At 42.2% G+C, this 16,961-nt stretch overlaps 1 protein-coding gene across 1 annotated transcript; it reads right to left on the reverse strand.

Moving 5' to 3' along the window:
• Positions 1-5,095: 5,095 nt before the first annotated feature.
• Positions 5,096-15,602, reverse strand: LOC123230531 (zinc finger protein 501-like). The gene is made up of 5 exons (XM_044656666.1): positions 15,303-15,602; positions 10,189-10,315; positions 9,586-9,663; positions 5,768-6,266; positions 5,096-5,599 (listed from the first exon to the last, which is right to left on the reverse strand). The coding sequence occupies exons 1-5, from the start codon at positions 15,600-15,602 to the stop codon at positions 5,383-5,385; spliced, it is 1,221 nt and encodes a 406-aa protein (XP_044512601.1). The 3' UTR covers positions 5,096-5,382.
• Positions 15,603-16,961: the final 1,359 nt, after the last annotated feature.

Raw genomic sequence — 16,961 nt, forward strand, 5'->3', positions numbered from 1 at the left:
CTGCTCTAGTGTGTTGGAAATGTATAGAAATGCTGATGGTTTATGTGCATTTATTTTGTATCCTGCAACTTTGCTAAAGTTGTTGATTATTTCTACAAGCTTCTTAGTTGATTCTCTAGGATTTTTTAAGTATACCATCATATCATCTGCAAAGAGTGATAACTTAGTCTCCTCCTTGCCTATTTTGACACCTTCAATTTCTTTTTCTTCTCTAATTGCAACTGCTAGTGTTTCTAGTACTATGTTGAATAATAGGGGTGATAATGGGCATCCTTGTTTTACTCCTGATCTTATTGGGAAGGCGTCTAATTTATCCCCATTGCATATGATGTTTGTTGATGGTTTTAGGTATATACTATTTATTATTTTTAGGAAAGGTCCTTCTATTCCTATACTTTTCAGTGTTTTCAATAGGAATGGATGCTGTATTTTGTCAAAGGCTTTTTCAGCATCTATTGAGATGATCATGTGATTTTTGTTTGTTAGACTATTGATATGGTCAATTATGTGGATGGTTTTCCTAATGTTGAACCAACCTTACATTCCTGGTATAAATCCCACCTGATCATGGTGGATGATCTTCTTAATTACTTGCTGGAGTCTCTTTGCTAGTATTCTATTTAAGATTTTTGCATCTATGTTCTTTAGGGAGATTGGTCTGTAGTTTTCTTTCTCTGTTTTTGATCTCCCTGGCTTTGGAATCAGTACCATATTTGTGTCATAAAAGGAATTTGGTAGGACTCCTTCTTTGCTTATCATATCAAATAATTTATATAGTATTGGGATTAGTTGCTCTTTGAATGTCTGATAGAATTCACTTGTGAATCCATTAGGCCCTGGCGATTTTTTCTTAGAGAGTTCTTTGATGGCTTGTTCAATTTCTTTTTCTGATATGGGATTATTTAGGTATTCTATTTCTTCTGCTGTTAATCTAGGCAGTTTATATTTTTGTAAATTTCATCCATATCTCTTCATTAGAGGTGAGGTTTCCCTTTTCATCTTTGATACTGTCAATTTGGTTTTCTTCTTTCCTTTTTTTTATTAGATTGACTAGTACTTTGTCTATTTTATCTGTTTTTTCAAAGTACCAGCTTCTAGTCTTATTTATTAATTCAATAGTTCTTTTACTTTTGATTTTATTAATTTCTCCCTTGATTTTTAGTATTTCTAATTTAGTTTCCATCTGGGGATTTTTAATTTGCTCGCTTTCTAATTTTTTGAGTTGCATGCCCAATTCATTAATCTCTGCCCTCCCTAATTTGTTAATATATGCACTCAAGGATATAAATTTCCCCCTGAGTACTGCCTTGGCCGCATCCCACAGAGTTTGGTAGGATGTCTCATCATTGTCATTTTCTTCAATGAAATTATTGAAAACCTCCAGCCTGCTTCAGCCTCTGCAATCAAGGGAGAGAGAGAGGCAGGGCTACACGAAACTTATATCCTCCCCACATTGGAGTTCTGGGGAGCAGATTCTAATTACGCAATAGCAGCTCTCTGTGGTAGCAAAAAAACGGAGATTGAGGGGATACCCATAAATTGGGGAATGACTGAACAGATTGTGGTATATGACTGTGATGGGCTACTACTCACCATAAGGAGCAATGAGAAGGCTAACTTTTTAAAAAATTGTAAAGAACTATATGGAATAATGAACAGTGAAATGAGTAGAACCAAGAGAACATTCCACACAGCTACGGGATTAATATTGGAAGAACAAATTGTGGATATTACTTCCTGATTATGAACTGAAAGGTGGAAATGAAGACTTAATCTGCACAAACATGTCATCCTTGTGGATGATATCTTCTGTAATGCAGAGAGGGCAAGGAGGGGCTGGGGCACTTGTGGATAGGATTTATTATGTAGACATGAAGAAAAGTTGTAAAAGATTTGTGATTTAACTTAAGTATAATCTTTTTATTTGTACATAGAAATGTTTCTATTTGGTTTTGTAAAATTTAGAAAAAAAAAGCCTCCACCTTTTCACCCCCTCCTTTCTGCATACTTTTGTATGTTATCTTCCACCACTGGATTGTGTAAGCTCCTGAGAACCTGGATTGTCTTCCATTTTCTTGGTTGTATTCCTTTAGTGCCTGGCACAAACTAGGTATAATATTTATTGATTGGCTGAGGTTTCACCTCAACCCCATACGACTTAGCAAAAATGACAAAAGATAGGGAGAGTTAATGTTGGAAAAATGCCTTGGGTGAAGAGGCACACTGATACTCTGTTGGTGGAGTTGTGGAATTGTCCAATCATTCTCAACATCAACTGGAAATTACACAAGTGACTAAACTATGCATGCCCTTTGACCCAAGGATCCCACTCTTGAATTCATATCCCTATGAAGTCAAAGACAGAAACAAAGGTCCATCAGACAGATACCAAGGTATTCATAGCAGTTCACCTTTTGGAAACAAAGAACTGGGAAAAGAAGGTATCCAACAACCAGAGAATACCTAGAAAACATATGGTATATGAAAGGAAACATGGAAGAGCTTTGTGATTCTATAGAGTGAATTAAACGAAACCCAGAAAACTAGAAAACAATGTCCACAAAAATGTAGATGAAAAGATCATGGAGATTAAATACAGAGCTATGGAAATACCAATAAGGAGAATGAATAATCTAATGTACTTTTCAAGACTGAGAAGGGGGCTAATAAGATAGCAAATTAACAAGCATTCATTAAATGCATTCTACTATGCCAGGTACTGTGCCAAGTCCTGGGAATACGAAAAAGAGGCAAAAGACAATCCCTGCCCTCAAGGAGCTTCCAATCTAATGAGACAACACACAACTATATACCAACCAATCTCATACACACACACACACACACACACACACACACACACACACACACACACACACAAACTCGGACATTTGCAAGCACATCTGTGTGATTGTGACTGTATAATTCTCTGATTCTGCTCTAAGTGGATGGAAGAGGGAACAGAGAAAATGATATTGCAGGGGCAGATAGGTATCACAGTCCGTAGAACACCAGGCCTGGAGTTGGGAGGACCTAGGTTCAAATCTGGCTTCACACATTTCCTAGCTGTATGACCCTGGGCAAATCACTTAATCTAAATTGCTTGGACCTTACTGCTCTTCTGCCTTGGAATCACTGCTTAGTTTTGATTCTAAGACAGTAGGGAAGGTTAAAAAAAATCAGCAGAGTCAATGTCCTATAGATCTCTTAAGCTTGACATGTGCCAAACTAAGCCCAAATCTTTCCCCACAAAATCTCTCCTCTCCCAAATTTTGAGGTGCCCTTACCATAGAGGGCAGCATCATCCTCCCAGTCATCCAGGATCAAAATCTCAGTATTGTCTCCCACTCTTCATTCCCTCCTCCTCCATATCCAATCCATTGCTACGGTAGTATCTCTCACATAAAGCTTTTTCCCCTCTGACATTGCACACACCCTGATGCAGGTGTTTACCACCTCATGCTTGGTCTGTGACAACAATCCTTTGGGGGGGGCCTCCTGCCTCAACCCTTTCTGGTTCCAGTCCATCTTCCACTTGGCTATCCAAAGGCTCTTCCTAATACACATGCCACCCCCTTCTTGTTCAATAAACTCCAGTGGGGCCAGATGTAAAATCCTGACATAGAAGGTCATTCACAATCTGGCCCTCATGTCCTCTTTGACCCAGTGACATTGACTTTCTGGTTATTCCTGAAACAAAACACTCCATTTCAAGACTATAGACATTTTCATTGGCTTTCCATATTCCTTGACTTCTTTCAAACCCCAGATAAAATCTTACTTTCTGCAGGAACCCTTTTCCCAATTCTGCCTAATGCTAGTGCCTTACCTCTGTTGGCCATCTCCAGTTTATATTGTCTATAGCTTGTTTATACATAGACGTCTTCATGTTGTCACCCCTACACCCATACCCCCACCACGAGATTGTAAGCAGGAACTGCATTTCTCTTTCTTTATTCCACTGGCAAATAGCAGGCACTTAGTAAATGCTTTCTGATTGACTAAGGGATCAAAAATCTGGTAGATCACAATTTTTTGTTAATCAAGAGAAACATGGATGATCCATCTTAATTGTGAATTTGGGAAAGGGAGACTTTTGGGTAGGAAGCTTGAAATGTTACAAATAAAATGATCCTGACAGACCAATTTTAGGGTATGAATGTAAGTTAATTGATCATATCAGGTTTGCTGGTTAGGCCAAGCATCACAACTGATAAAGAGATATGGTCTCCATGGCTCTTGTGACTAGCAACCACTGGAGCTAGGACACCCAGCTTAATAAGTAGATTTTTAGGAACTCATCATTCAGCCCCTCCCTTGACCATCCCAAGACATCTTTTATTGGTGAAAGCGAATTAAGAGCTGGTCCATCAACCTATTCCCCCCACCCCCACAGGATAGGTCACATCCTTCTTCCCTGCAACCAAATTCTGTTAAAAAGGATGCTGTTCCTTGGAATTCCCAAGGACAAAGAAAATGCAAAAAGCTGCAGATTGGAGAGTTTCTCTGATCCAGACTGCAGAGGAATACACAGTAATTCTCCCTAATATAGAGGAATTAGTAGAGTATATAAAAAATAAATTCTTACAAAAAAGAAAATGGAATGGTCAAAAAATTAGATGGAACAGGAGCAGCTACATGGTTCAGTGGATTGAAAGCTAGGCTTAGAGATGGAAGATCTTAGGTTCCAATCTGGCCTCATACACTTTCTAGCTGGGACCCTGAGCAAGTTACTTATCCCCCATTGCCTAGCCCTAACCACTCTTTCTGACTTGAAACAAATAAATAGTATTGATTCTAAGGAAGGAAGGAAGGAAGGAAGGAAGGGTTTTTATCTTTTAAAAAAATTAAATGGAACTTTGTTTCATCTAGAGAGTTTACATTTAATATTTCTTCTATAGTTTTCAGCAAAACACGTATGCTAAATTTTTTCAAAATTTTCACATTCTTAAGGTTTAATTTTTATAAGATTTTACTCAGTAAGAATTCTCTGATATTAAGACTTTTGATTCAGGTTTTCCCACATTTATTATTATTATTATTATTCTTTATTTCTTTCCAGTATGAATTTTGTGATGAGCAATAAAACATAGGGTCCTATGGAAGATTTTCTCACACTCATTAATTCTCTCTCCTAGTAATTCTACAATGTAAACTAAATCTGTGTTCCTATGGAAAACCTTGCCACTTTTGTTACTCATGAGTTTTTTCTCCAATATGAATCCCATAATGGGAGGGCTAGCTTACGTTGAAGCTGTCCAAATAAATTTCATTTCTAAGCCTTCTCTAATTAATAATTAGTTCTCTGATGTTCAGGAAGCTTTTTGCTCTGGCAAAAAGCCTTCTTACATTCACTCATTGAGAAATCTAATGCCTGTCTAATGTCTAGTGTTTGTCTCTAATATGAATTTTCTGATGCCTAGTAAGTCCTGAGCTCTGGCAGAAGGCTTTTCCACATTCATTACATTCATAAGGTTTTTCTCCAGTATGAATTCTTTGATGCTGAGTAAAATGTATGCTTCGATTGAAAGCCTTCCCACATTCATTGCATTCAAAAGGCTTTTCGCCAGTATGAATTCCCTGATGTTGAGAAAGATGCAAACTTCGGTTAAAAGTCTTCCCACACTCATTGCATGCATAAGGCTTTTCTCCTGTATGAGTTCTCTGATGTTTAGTAAGTTTTGACATCCAATAGAAGGCCTTGTCACATTTATTACAATCATACGGTTTCTTCCCACTATGAATCCTGTGATGGGAAGTAAGGGATGACCTACGACTGAAAGTCTTCCCACATTCAGTACATTCATAAGGTTTCTCTCCACTATGAATTCTTTGATGTTCAGTTAGTCCTGAATTCCACCGGAAAGCCATTCCACATTCACTACATTCATAAGGTTTCTCCCCCGTGTGAATTCTCTTATGCTCAGTAAGGAGTGCGATTCGGCCAAAGGCCTTCCCACATTCATTACATTTATAAGGTTTCTCTCCAGTATGAGTTCTTTGATGTTGAATAAGGTGTATGCTCTGGTGAAAGGCTTTACCACATTCATTACATTCAAAAGGTTTTTCTCCAGTATGTATTCTCTGATGTTTAGTAAGTTCTGAGGTCCAGTAGAAGGCCTTACCACATTGATTACATCCATAAGTTTTTTCCCCACTATGAATCCTATAATGGGAAGTAAGGGATGACCTATGACTGAAAGTCTTCCCACATTCGTTACATTCATAAGGTTTTTCTCCAGTATGAATTCTCTGATGTTCAGTAAGTCCTGAGCTCCAACAAAACACCTTTCCACATTCATTACATTCATAAGGTTTCTCTCCTGTATGAATGCTCCAATGTTCAATTAGTTGCAGGCTATTGAGGAAAGACATTCCACAGTCATTACATTTATGGGGTTTCTCTCCAATATTGATTGCTGGGAGGGAGCTCTGGTAAGTTTTTCTACCTTTATTATATTCATGAGATTTCTCTTGAGTATTTATTCGATGACATTTTAAAAAGGCTGAATTATATCTGGAAGATTTCTCACTTTCATCATATTTAGAAAATGTCTTCTTCAAACAGATTCTATTATACTTATTTGAGTCAGAATATAATCTGAAACTCTTTCTATGTTTATCACATTGGTGGCAACTCTTTCCAAAGTATAGTTTTTGTTGGAAAACAAAGGTTGGCCCTTGACCAAACATTCTGTCATATTTCTTACATTTATGGTGCTTCAATTTCTTGGAAGTTTGCCTTTGGAAAGTTTTTGCTTGATTATGATGTTTCTTCTCAGAGCTCTGCTGTTTTTCTAACCTGGTCTTGCATTCTACCAACTGGGAGACACAGGAACCATCCCTTTTGAATCTTTCCTGGAACAACTGTTCCACAGCAATGTCTAGCCTTGAAGTTGACTCCTTGGTCTCATGTCTGGTCTCCCAATCTGAAAGTAAATGAAGTAAATATTTTTTTTCTTTTGTACATTTAATCCTATCTTCTCTTTCCTGCATTAAAAAAATAATTGTTGGGGGCAGCTGGGTAGCTCAGTGGAGTAAGAGTCAGGCCTAGAGACAGGAGGTCCTAGGTTTAAACCCGGCCTCAGCCACTTCCCAGCTGTGTGACCCTGGGCAAGTCACTTGACCCCCATTGCCCACCCTTACCAATCTTCCACCTATGAGACAATACACCGAAGTACAAGGGTTTAAAAAAAAAAAATAACTGTTGAACTTTAAAGTCTAAAAGAAACAATACTGTCATTTCATGGTTATTTATCCATTCAATTGATAGATAGCATGTATCTTAATCTTTACAACAACCTTGTGAAGTAGGTGGGTTAGTTATTACATTTTCCAGAAAAGGAATCTGACTGAAAAGGAATCCAGAAAAGGTCACATTGTTGATGAGTGTCAAAAAGCTTATAATATTTGAAAAAGAATAACTGAATGTCAGAGCTGGCAAAGACCTCAGTGCAACTTATATCCCAAAAGACTTCCTCTTTTAATACAATCAAGAAATGGTCCTCTAGTCTTTTTCTGAAGACTTCTAATAAATCCAAAAGGCAACCCATTCTACTTTCAGATAGCCAATTTGAGTTGTTACGTATATTTTCTTTATAGCAAGCCTACATTTTCTCCTGTAACTTCTCTCCATTCCTCTTAATTGTGCCTGCTGGGGCCAAATAGAACAAATTCAACTCCTCTTCTACATAACAGCCCTTTAATTATGATAAGCCAGCAATCACATCCCTATTGTATCTTCTCCTTTTCAGGCTAAGCATCTGTCAACTGATCTTCTTGTGGCATTAATTCCATAGGAGTTAATGAATAATAAATTATCCTGGTTCACTTCAAATCAGGGTGAATCAACAAACATCTATTAAGCATCTACTATGTGTAAGTGCTAAAAACAACAAATATTAAAATAGAGAAAAGTTTAAGCTTTCCAAGAGCTAAAATTTGATTTACGTCCTGCCCAAGTAAATCTCAAGTAATTCAATGTCATTTCAAGAGAGAAAGCTAACAAATGGAGAGAATCAGGCAAGGCCTCATGGGTAGGCAATGTGTGAAGTATGCTTTACACAGCTAAAGGAAGCTAAAGACTTTGAAAGGCAACACTGAGAAGGTAGTACATTCCATATTTGGGGGACTATTTGTAAAAGTCTCCAAAGAAAGAGTACCAAAAAGGTCATATAGAGAGGAATCTTCTAGCAGGCTAGCCTCCTGGGAAAAGAGACTATAAAAGGTATTAACATGAAATAGGCCTGTAAAAGTCGCTGGGAGTCAGGTGGTAAAGGGCGTTCAATGTCAGACTAAGGATTTCATTATTTTCTACTGAAAGAAATAGAAGAGAGTGAATTTTTTTAAGGAGATTGAGGGCTGATAGCATTAGATCAAAGTTATCTTAGATTTAAACTATCAATTTAACAACTGTGTGAAGGTTGGATTGGAGAGGGGAGACTGGAGCAGGGAAGAGAGACCAAATTAGAAGGCTGCTTTAATAGTCCAGGTAAGAGGTGACAAGAGCCTGGACTAGCATCATGGGAAGGGGACAAATATGAAAACTAAGATTTGGCAATGGAAGAGCTATAGAAGCTGAGGGCAGAGAAGAGTCAATAATCCTCCAAGATTTTGAGCCTGAGTGGCTAGAAAGGTGATGGTATCTTTGAAAGAAATGAAGAAGTTTAGAGGAAAAAACCTTGGCAACATGTGAAGTTTGAGATATCTATAAGACCACCTTTATTTAATAGAGATCTACACGGATCAAAGGCTCATAGCCTATTTCTTTTTGTCAAAGATCGCCTTGTCCATTTGGTGAAATCTAGAGACTATTTATCAGAACAACGTTGCTAAATGTGTGTAAAAGACACACAGAGTTAAAACTCAGTTATTAAAATATTTTAAAAGCCCCAGATTAAGTATGCCTGGCCTAAATGACAACTGAATTTAAGGAACCTGAAGAGACACCAAGGGAGAATATGAAGATAGGAAAGAAGAGAGCCCAAGCTAATGAGACATCTTGGCAAGCCCACACTTGAGTGGGTGAGATAATCCAACAAAAGAGCCTGAGAAATGGCAGGGAGAAAAGTGAGAGAACTAAGAGAAAACAGTATCTCAGAATGCAAGGGTAGCTATGGGTACGCTAAAAGATCAAGGATGAGGGTATGGCACTGATCAGTTAAAAGTGCTGGTAACCTTGGAGAAAGCAGTTTCAATAGACTGGTAGATTCAGAAGAGACAGAGAAGTGAGGCAGTAAGGAAGTGGAGGCAATGCTTAGAGATGGCTTTTCCCAGGAGTTGGGCTGGGAAAGGCAGGAGAGGCACTAGCTTGATAGAATGAAAGGTTAACTACAAGTAGTTGTTTTAAACCTACACCTTGTCTTGGAATCAACACAAGTACCAATTTCAAGGCAGGAGAATGGTATGGTTAGACTTAGCCAGTGTCACACAGCTAGGAAGTGTCTGAGGCCAGACTGGAACCCAGCTGGCATCTATCCACTGAGCTGTCTGGATGCCCCCAACCCACCCCCCCCCCCCACACACACACTTTATTAGATTCAGCTGCTACTGCCCAAGTACTTTACCTGCACATTCCCAGGTACTCACCTGGACAGGTGCTTGCTAGGACAGCGCCTTCTTGTTGTTCCAGCTGCTCAATCACATCTGGTTTTGAATCTTCAAGTCCTGCCCAATGAAAATAGGAAAGTGTTGGGGACAATGAGCCCCATCAATCAGTTAACCAGTATTTATTTAGCATCTACTCTGTGCCACGTACTACACTGAGATACACAGGGAGGGGTCAGGCAAGGATGTTTTATATTGCTGGCAACTAAGGCTACAAAGTAGATTTGGGCTCAGACAATCAATAAATGAGACTCCTTCCCTGGTAAAAGGAGGGGAGCCCAGTCTAATACAATGACTCTTCGTAAAGGTACCCCTGACCCTAGGGAAGAACTGCAGACCTGCTAACAGCCAGGCGACACAACTGAGCCTCCAGTTTCTTGTTATATCAATCAGAGACCATTTACCAGGTAATCATCTGCAGAAACACCTCATCTCCTAGCCACAAAAGGACTAGGATTCTCAGGTCCTGGGGGCATGGCAATATCTGATCAACACTCAACATATCCCATGGGGCTTATTAAGGCTGGATGCAAAGTTCCTCCAGCGGGCAGGTCCGGAGGCACTGGAGGGAGCTGTACTCCTTACCCAGGCAGACCAGGTTCCAGTAGTTCTCCAGCATCACTTCTCGGTAGAGCTCCTTCTGAGAAGGGGCCAAGGACTCCCATTCCTCCCAGGAGAAGTCCACAGCCACATCTTTGAATGTCACCAATTCCTGAAACAGCAAATATGTTTGTGCCCACCCAAGGACCATCATAGAGACCAAGGAGAGAAGGGGAGGCTTCCAGGAACTAAAAGGAGTGCTTCTCAGTTTTCCAGAAAGGCCAAATATCTCTTGAGCACTACTTATTCCCCATCATTTATACTAAACCTGGAATAAAACAAGAATAACAGCTCATATCTACAATGACCTTCTTGGTATAAATACAAAGTATTTGTCTCACAAAGGTATCCATTATCCCCATTTCACAGATGAGAAAGTAAATTAATACACCTCAAGTGGAATGACCAGGATCACAGGGCTAGAAGTGATCAGAGCTAGCCCTCCACCCAAGGCTTCTGACTTCCAAGCCCAGGCTCCTTCCACAACAGCATGCCACCTCCTATAGGCTCATATCTCCTCCACTGTGTTATATATCCTGGGGCAACATGCATCTCCTTTGGGGGGCCCTGATGTGAAAATGAAGGGGGCCTTTGTAAGAGAGAGATTTTAGGTATTATATAAATATATATTTAAGGTGTGGCTGCCAGGAATCAATAATTCAGATTGATTCCATAATTAAAATAGACCCAAGTCAGGATTGGGTTTAAGGTAGTTTATTTACAATTAGGAAGGGTAGAAGGCAAAGGAAATAGAGGGAGAGAGGGTTAAAAGACTAATTAAACTAGATTACACACCACAAGGCCTTAGCAATCAGAGAGGCAAGAAGCCTACTTAAGGTAGAGAGTCTGGAAAACGCCAAGGTAGGCCCAAGGAAGTCAGCCTAACTCACCCACGTGACCATTCAGAGTGGAAGCTGCCTGAGGTCTCAGCCGAGATCCTTCAGCACCAAGTTCAAAGTGGGAACTGCCCCAACAGGCAGTAACCAATATACTTGACGAGATCGTGTCTCTCGTCACTTCCTGGGGGTCCACCTCTAATTCAAGTGGACAAATGGCAGCCTCTACACTGTTTTGGACTGCCCAAAGGGCCATCCCTTGTTCTTGATTTGTTACTTATTGTCACGTGTGGGTAACTCATCTCCCCTCCCCATTAAGGGACGTGGGGATGACATCATCTCTGATAGTAGAGTTTTGACTATGAATGTGCTAGAGCTAATTCCATTTACACACCTTGGTTGCTCAAGATGTGTTTTTTCTGGGAGAGAGAAAAGGTTAGACCAACAGAACACGCCCGTTGGCTACTGCTGCCAGCTAGTGGAGGGCCTGTATTAAGTGCTTTCATTAGAGGTTGAACAAGTGCAAGTCAGTTTAACAAGCCATGCCTATGCTGTGTCACATTCTCTGCTGGCTGCTAGAGATGCAAAGATCAAAAGGAAATATTCCTTGTTTTTGAAGAGCTTAGACCTTAGCAAGGGTCACAAGATATAGAGCACTGGGTAAATATAAAGCAGATGTGATGGGTAAACATGTAAGAAATAATCAGAAAAGTGGCAAGTGAGCTCTGAGCCCTGCAGGAAAGGGAGAGAAGGGAATGCATTCATTAAGCACCTACTATGTGCCAGGCACAGTGTGAAGAGCTTTTTTTGGTTTTGTTTTTTAACCAATATTACCTATTTGATCCTCAAAACCCTGGAGGTAGATAAGAAAACCAAGGCAGATGAATGTCTGAACCATGAGATCACATGAGCACTGAGGAGATAAGACCTGAGAAATGTCCTGGAGGAAGGCCTTACGGGACTCAGCAAATGATGAAGATGAGAATCTAGGAGGTTAGAGGGGGGAGTTAAGAGTCAAGAAGGACTCCATTGCTGGGAAACTGGTTGGCTAGGACAGTGGGGTCCTTGATAGAAATGGTTAAGAGTATGGGATGCTGTGTTTAATGATTGAGACATTCTGGGCTGAGAAATGTGGAGCTAGAGTGTATACTGTCTATGGTGTGCTGGGCTGTCAATGTTTAAACAGATCATCTTAAGCTAATATTCTCAGATGCAATGCCTAGAATAACACCATATAGCTGATCTCTGAAAGCAAATATCAATTTAAGATACCTCTATAAGAAGCATAATGTGAAGATGGGATTAACTGTCCACCTTGCTTACTTTTAAATTTAATCAACAAAAAGCAAATACACCCCTACTTAACCCTAAAGTAGGGGAAGTCCACAAACTACTTACTAAATGGGTTTGCCCTTCCAGAAGCAACTGACTGCCTCTTGGGCAGCCCTAAGCTAATTTAAAGACTACAACTGGTCCCCTAAAGTGGAGGAAGGAACAGGAAATGACGTTAAGAAGGGTTTTTAAAACTTCCTGTCATGAGGTCTTCGAGCTTTTTTTTTTGAGGCTTTGGAAGCTGGTGGAAGACCTTCTTCAGCATGGACCTGGGACTCCAGCATTTGGTAAGACTGCTCTTGGATCTTCTCCTTTGGACTACAATGTGGGTGAATGAAAAGCTGACTCCTTTCCTGGATTCTGGAGAGATTAGTTCCCAGAGGAGGCCAAGTGGTTATTCACCACTGGGTCCTCCAGCTAAATGGCCCTCTGGCTGAGAGTCCTCTGGTGGAGGGTTAATGAGCCCTGCCTGAGTTGAGCCAGGCACCAGAGAAACATTTAGGGTGATTAGTTAGACTGTTTACTCTACTCTCTTTCACCTTTCTCTACTTTACTCTCTCTATTTTATAAATAAAAGCTGCTAAAAAACATTTTGACTCGAGTTATAATACTGGCAACCACATTCTCTTATATTTTGTCAAACCATTAATTTTAATCCCTACAATAATATCAAGCAAGAGAATGAAGAAATCAATTTCCTCCAATCCTAGAATCAAGTGCAAGGGTCTTGGTAGCCTCAACAAAGTTAAAAAAGACTCATTCCAACTCACCCTCAAGAAATGATGGTTGGCCTCTTACACAGGAAAAGAGACAAAGAGTAAAAGCAATTGTTTCAGGCTGATTGTTGAGAGGTGGGGGCAGAAGGATTTGGAGGGAGGGATTTCAAAGAACTGGGTTTGGTGAGAAGGATCATAGGATTATAAAATCTTGTGTCAAAACAGTGTTCAGAAGAGGTATGGATACCTCCAATGGATTTGTAAGATCCTCAATCATGGCCTTTTGCCTTTGTATAATCCTGCTTCCCAGCCTTTTACCGGGAATGGCAAAGGCCCAATTCAAGAGCCAACTCTTAACCACACCCCCCCAACCATTTAGAATTCCAGCCCCAAGTGCAACCATAATAGTAACTGAATGCTATTCATAACATTACTTCCATTTACTATTTTTGTTGACCAATGCCAGGACTAGAAGATTTTTGGAAAGATGCAACAGATAAATTTGTCCCAAATCTTCTGGTTATTAATGGCAAAGGTGGCATTCAACAAGGAGACAGATGTATGTTCCTGTAGGCATGTGTCACATTCATGGAGACTGTCCAAAGCAGAGCCCAAAATGTTGCAGGTAGTCATAAATTCAAATGTTTGGTCTAATCCCACAGGGCTGAAGGTGTGTCATTCAGAAAGTGACATACAGTGGGATGGACAGCCCACAGAGTGGGCCCAGCAATATTGAGGCCCACAAAAGGGGTACTGGCTGGAGTGCACACAGGAAACTGGGCCAGGTTCCAATCATCCCATCCCTCTGCCTTTTGTCTTCAACACCTTGGAAGACCAGGGAATCAGTTTCTTCTTGTGTAAAATGAAAGGGACAGTTCCTAAATCTAATTGTGGCCAGCTGAACTCCCAATCCTAGTTCTCAGCAGACCCCTAACCATATGATCCCAAAGCTACTGCATAGCTCTTCAAAGAATAATTTATAGCTGCTGTTTACATAGCACCATAAGGCTTATATTTCATTTGATCCAGGGAGAGAGGGCTTTATTATTTCCACCTCATTAGGGGCACTGCTTTTGGTTTTCTCCAAGTCCCGGGAAACTGTTCCTCCTGGATGTTTCTTGGTGCCCACTCTGAGGACTTGGTGCCCCCCCAAAAAGAAGATTTGCCACTCACCTGGCAGGCCCTGGCTTTCAGGAGTATCAGGGTCATCCTCTCTTCTATTTTCTGGGCAGAGGCAGTCTTTATACTGGGAAGAAAAGGGTCCAATGAGAGGAATTGGCCGTGCTTTGGAGCACTTGGTGCTGGAGTCTTCTTTGTCCATAGTTTTTTTGCAGGTGGTTTCCCCCCTCGGACAGACTCGGGCTGTCTTTTACCTTCCTTGTCTCTCGGGCCAGTGCTCAGCTTAGGGCCTAGCACCCAGCGGGTGCTTCTTCATAAATGTCAGTTGACCATGGGCTCAACAATAGATCCAAGCTCAGGAGGAGGGAATGAGGAACCCCTGCCAAGCTTTGTTTCCCTTTATGTTTTGTGTTTCCCAATTAGAACATAAGATCAATGCAGACAGGGGCAGTCTGGTCTGAAATCTGCATCCCTGAAACTTAGCACAATGCCTGGTACACAGTAAGTGCTTAATAAATTATATTCTCGCTCTCCTTTGTCTCTGTCTCTTCTCTCCATCCCTCTCTTTCTTCCCTTTCTCCTCTCTTCCCTCTCTCTGTCTCTCTCTTCCCTCTCTGTCTCTCTCTCCATCTCTCTCCCCTTCTGAATCTGTTTTCCCCGAGCCCCCGTTCTTTTCTGGAAAGTCGGGAGATAGGACTGAGAATGGTGACAACGAGGGGGACGCAGGCGGGTGGCCTTTTCTTATTTGCTGACTTTACTTTCATTTTGCAGATGAGTAAACTGAGGCCCAGGGCCACCCAACTAGAAGCATCTAGGACAGGGCAGGGGTGGAGAAGGGAAGAAGAGGAAAGCCTAGGGGAGGCTGGGGAAGCGGGCCAAGGAGGGAGCGCAACAACCCGACGCCCTGATTGGTCGGCCTTCTAGCCGCGCCTCCGCGACCAGCCAATGGACGTGTTGGAGGGCTCCGAGAATGAGAGGACTGCGCACGCCCGATGCTCAGAGGCCAGAGGGAGGAGGTTGGGAGGCTCGGAAATCAGGGCGCCAGGAGCTCCGCCCTCTCTGCCAGCCCGCCCGCCCTCCCACAGCTCCCACTCACCCCGGCTCTGGACGCCGGGCTCGGACTCCGGCGGCGGTGGTGGCTGAGGATCGTTGAGCCTAGGCGACTACGAGTACGGCCGACGTAGAGGAGGGCCGACCATGGACTACCGCGCCGCGGGCTAGAGGGGAAGGCAGGGGAACGGAAGTGACGAATAGGAAGACGCTCACTCTCACGTCGCGTTCTCCTTTTCTGTTTGCTCGTTTCCATGGTAACTGCCCTGCGCGCACTAGACGAGTACTGTACGTACCCACCTTTCCCGGAAATGTGGTCCTGGGACCAAAGGAGGCTTTTGCGCATGTCTGGAGGGCGGAGACTTCGAAGGAACTCCGACGTTGGAGAGGGAAGCCAAGTAGGAGAACTTCCGGGCCGCCGTCTAACACAACTAACCCACCCCCGTGCCTGCCCTCCAGGAGAGCGCTTTCTCTCCCGGAAGCCATTCCCGGATTTAAGCGAAGAGGAGCCGCCTGGGCTTTGAGTCCCGGAATGACCCAAGACTCGGAACCAGAGGAGTGACCGAAGAAGGAGAAAGAACCGCACTGCCTCGGATCACGTGGACGGTCCCTCTTCACCCTGATCGCCGGCTGCTGGGGGCTCTCTGGATGCGCCCATATTCATGCAGTGGCAAAGTTTTCTCTTATTAATGAGCTTAACCTTCCTCCCACAAACTAGTGAGTTTTAAATCTGTGACTGAATGGCGAAGCTTCTTTGCCCGATGAGAGCGGCCTCGCCGGTCTGGGTCCCGGTGCGTCCCTACGCACACATATGCCCTTGATCTCTTACACTTGGGTATTAAGGTTTCTAGCTACCTGTCCACTGGGGTTTTTTTGCGAGCTTCAAGTGTGCCTCCCCCTCCTCCCTGCGAACTCACCCCGAGGGAGGGGAGTCCCAGACTCACGTCTTACTGAACAATAGACCTTGAAGTGTTTGGTGACACTAGTGGACAGGCCAATATGAAGTGACCCTTTTTGGCTTAGTAGCTTCTCCCATTGCATTAAAAAACTCTCTTGGGCAGCCCAGCCCTTGGCTTGACCCTTTCTTGTCGTCGTCATGGTAGTAGACCGCTCCCTGATACCCCAGCTGCTGGCTGCAGCCTCTTTCCCTAGCTGCTTACAAACTGTCAGTGTATGTTGGCTGTACCAGGTCCCCCCAAAGGTATCAAATATTCCCAAGTTCTATTATTCCTGGGAGACTTCCCAGAGATACTGTCCTCAGAGCCCCAGGCTTCCTACTCTGTAGTATCTGTGCAGGTGGAAAATTCGCCACCCCTGAGCTACATTCCCAGCATCCTTTTAAGTAAGCCCTCATTAGACATACTGAAGCTTGGGAGATAAATTGGGCTGAGACCCACGCAGCCCATATCTTAGTACCTGGCTCTGGGAGAGAGTCTAGATCTCTTTATCATCCCTGATAATCTGATAAAGACCGTTTAGTTGATTAGGAAATGAGGACAGCACAAGGGAGTTGTCTTTTAGCTCAGGCTTCCAGCTCTGGCTCCAGGAGCCTGGAGTTTATTATATATATTTCAAGACTCATTTCACACAAAAGAACCCCCCCCCCCAACTTTGCAGATGTGCAGAAGTTACAAATTATGTCACATCAAAACACAAAACATTGGCTTCAGAATAGACCAAGGCCAAGGCTGAATTTTGACTAGGT

This window comes from Gracilinanus agilis, chromosome 1 (genome assembly GCF_016433145.1).
Source record: "Gracilinanus agilis isolate LMUSP501 chromosome 1, AgileGrace, whole genome shotgun sequence".
In the NCBI taxonomy this organism is placed as follows: Eukaryota; Metazoa; Chordata; class Mammalia; order Didelphimorphia; family Didelphidae; genus Gracilinanus; species Gracilinanus agilis.

Bases quoted from the DNA above. Each gene is read 5' to 3' on its own strand.
- LOC123230531 (XM_044656666.1), bottom strand. From the start codon at position 15,602: ATGCGCAAAAGCCTCCTTTGGTCCCAGGACCACATTTCCGGGAAAGGT. The intron at 10,316-15,302 runs GTGAGTGGGAGC...TTGCTGTTTCAG, and splicing joins GCCCGGCGTCCAGAGCCGGG to GAATTGGTGACATTCAAAGA. The intron at 5,600-5,767 runs GTCATCCCTTAC...TTTTAACCGAAG, and splicing joins GGGAAGACTTTCAGTCGTAG to TTTGCATCTTTCTCAACATC.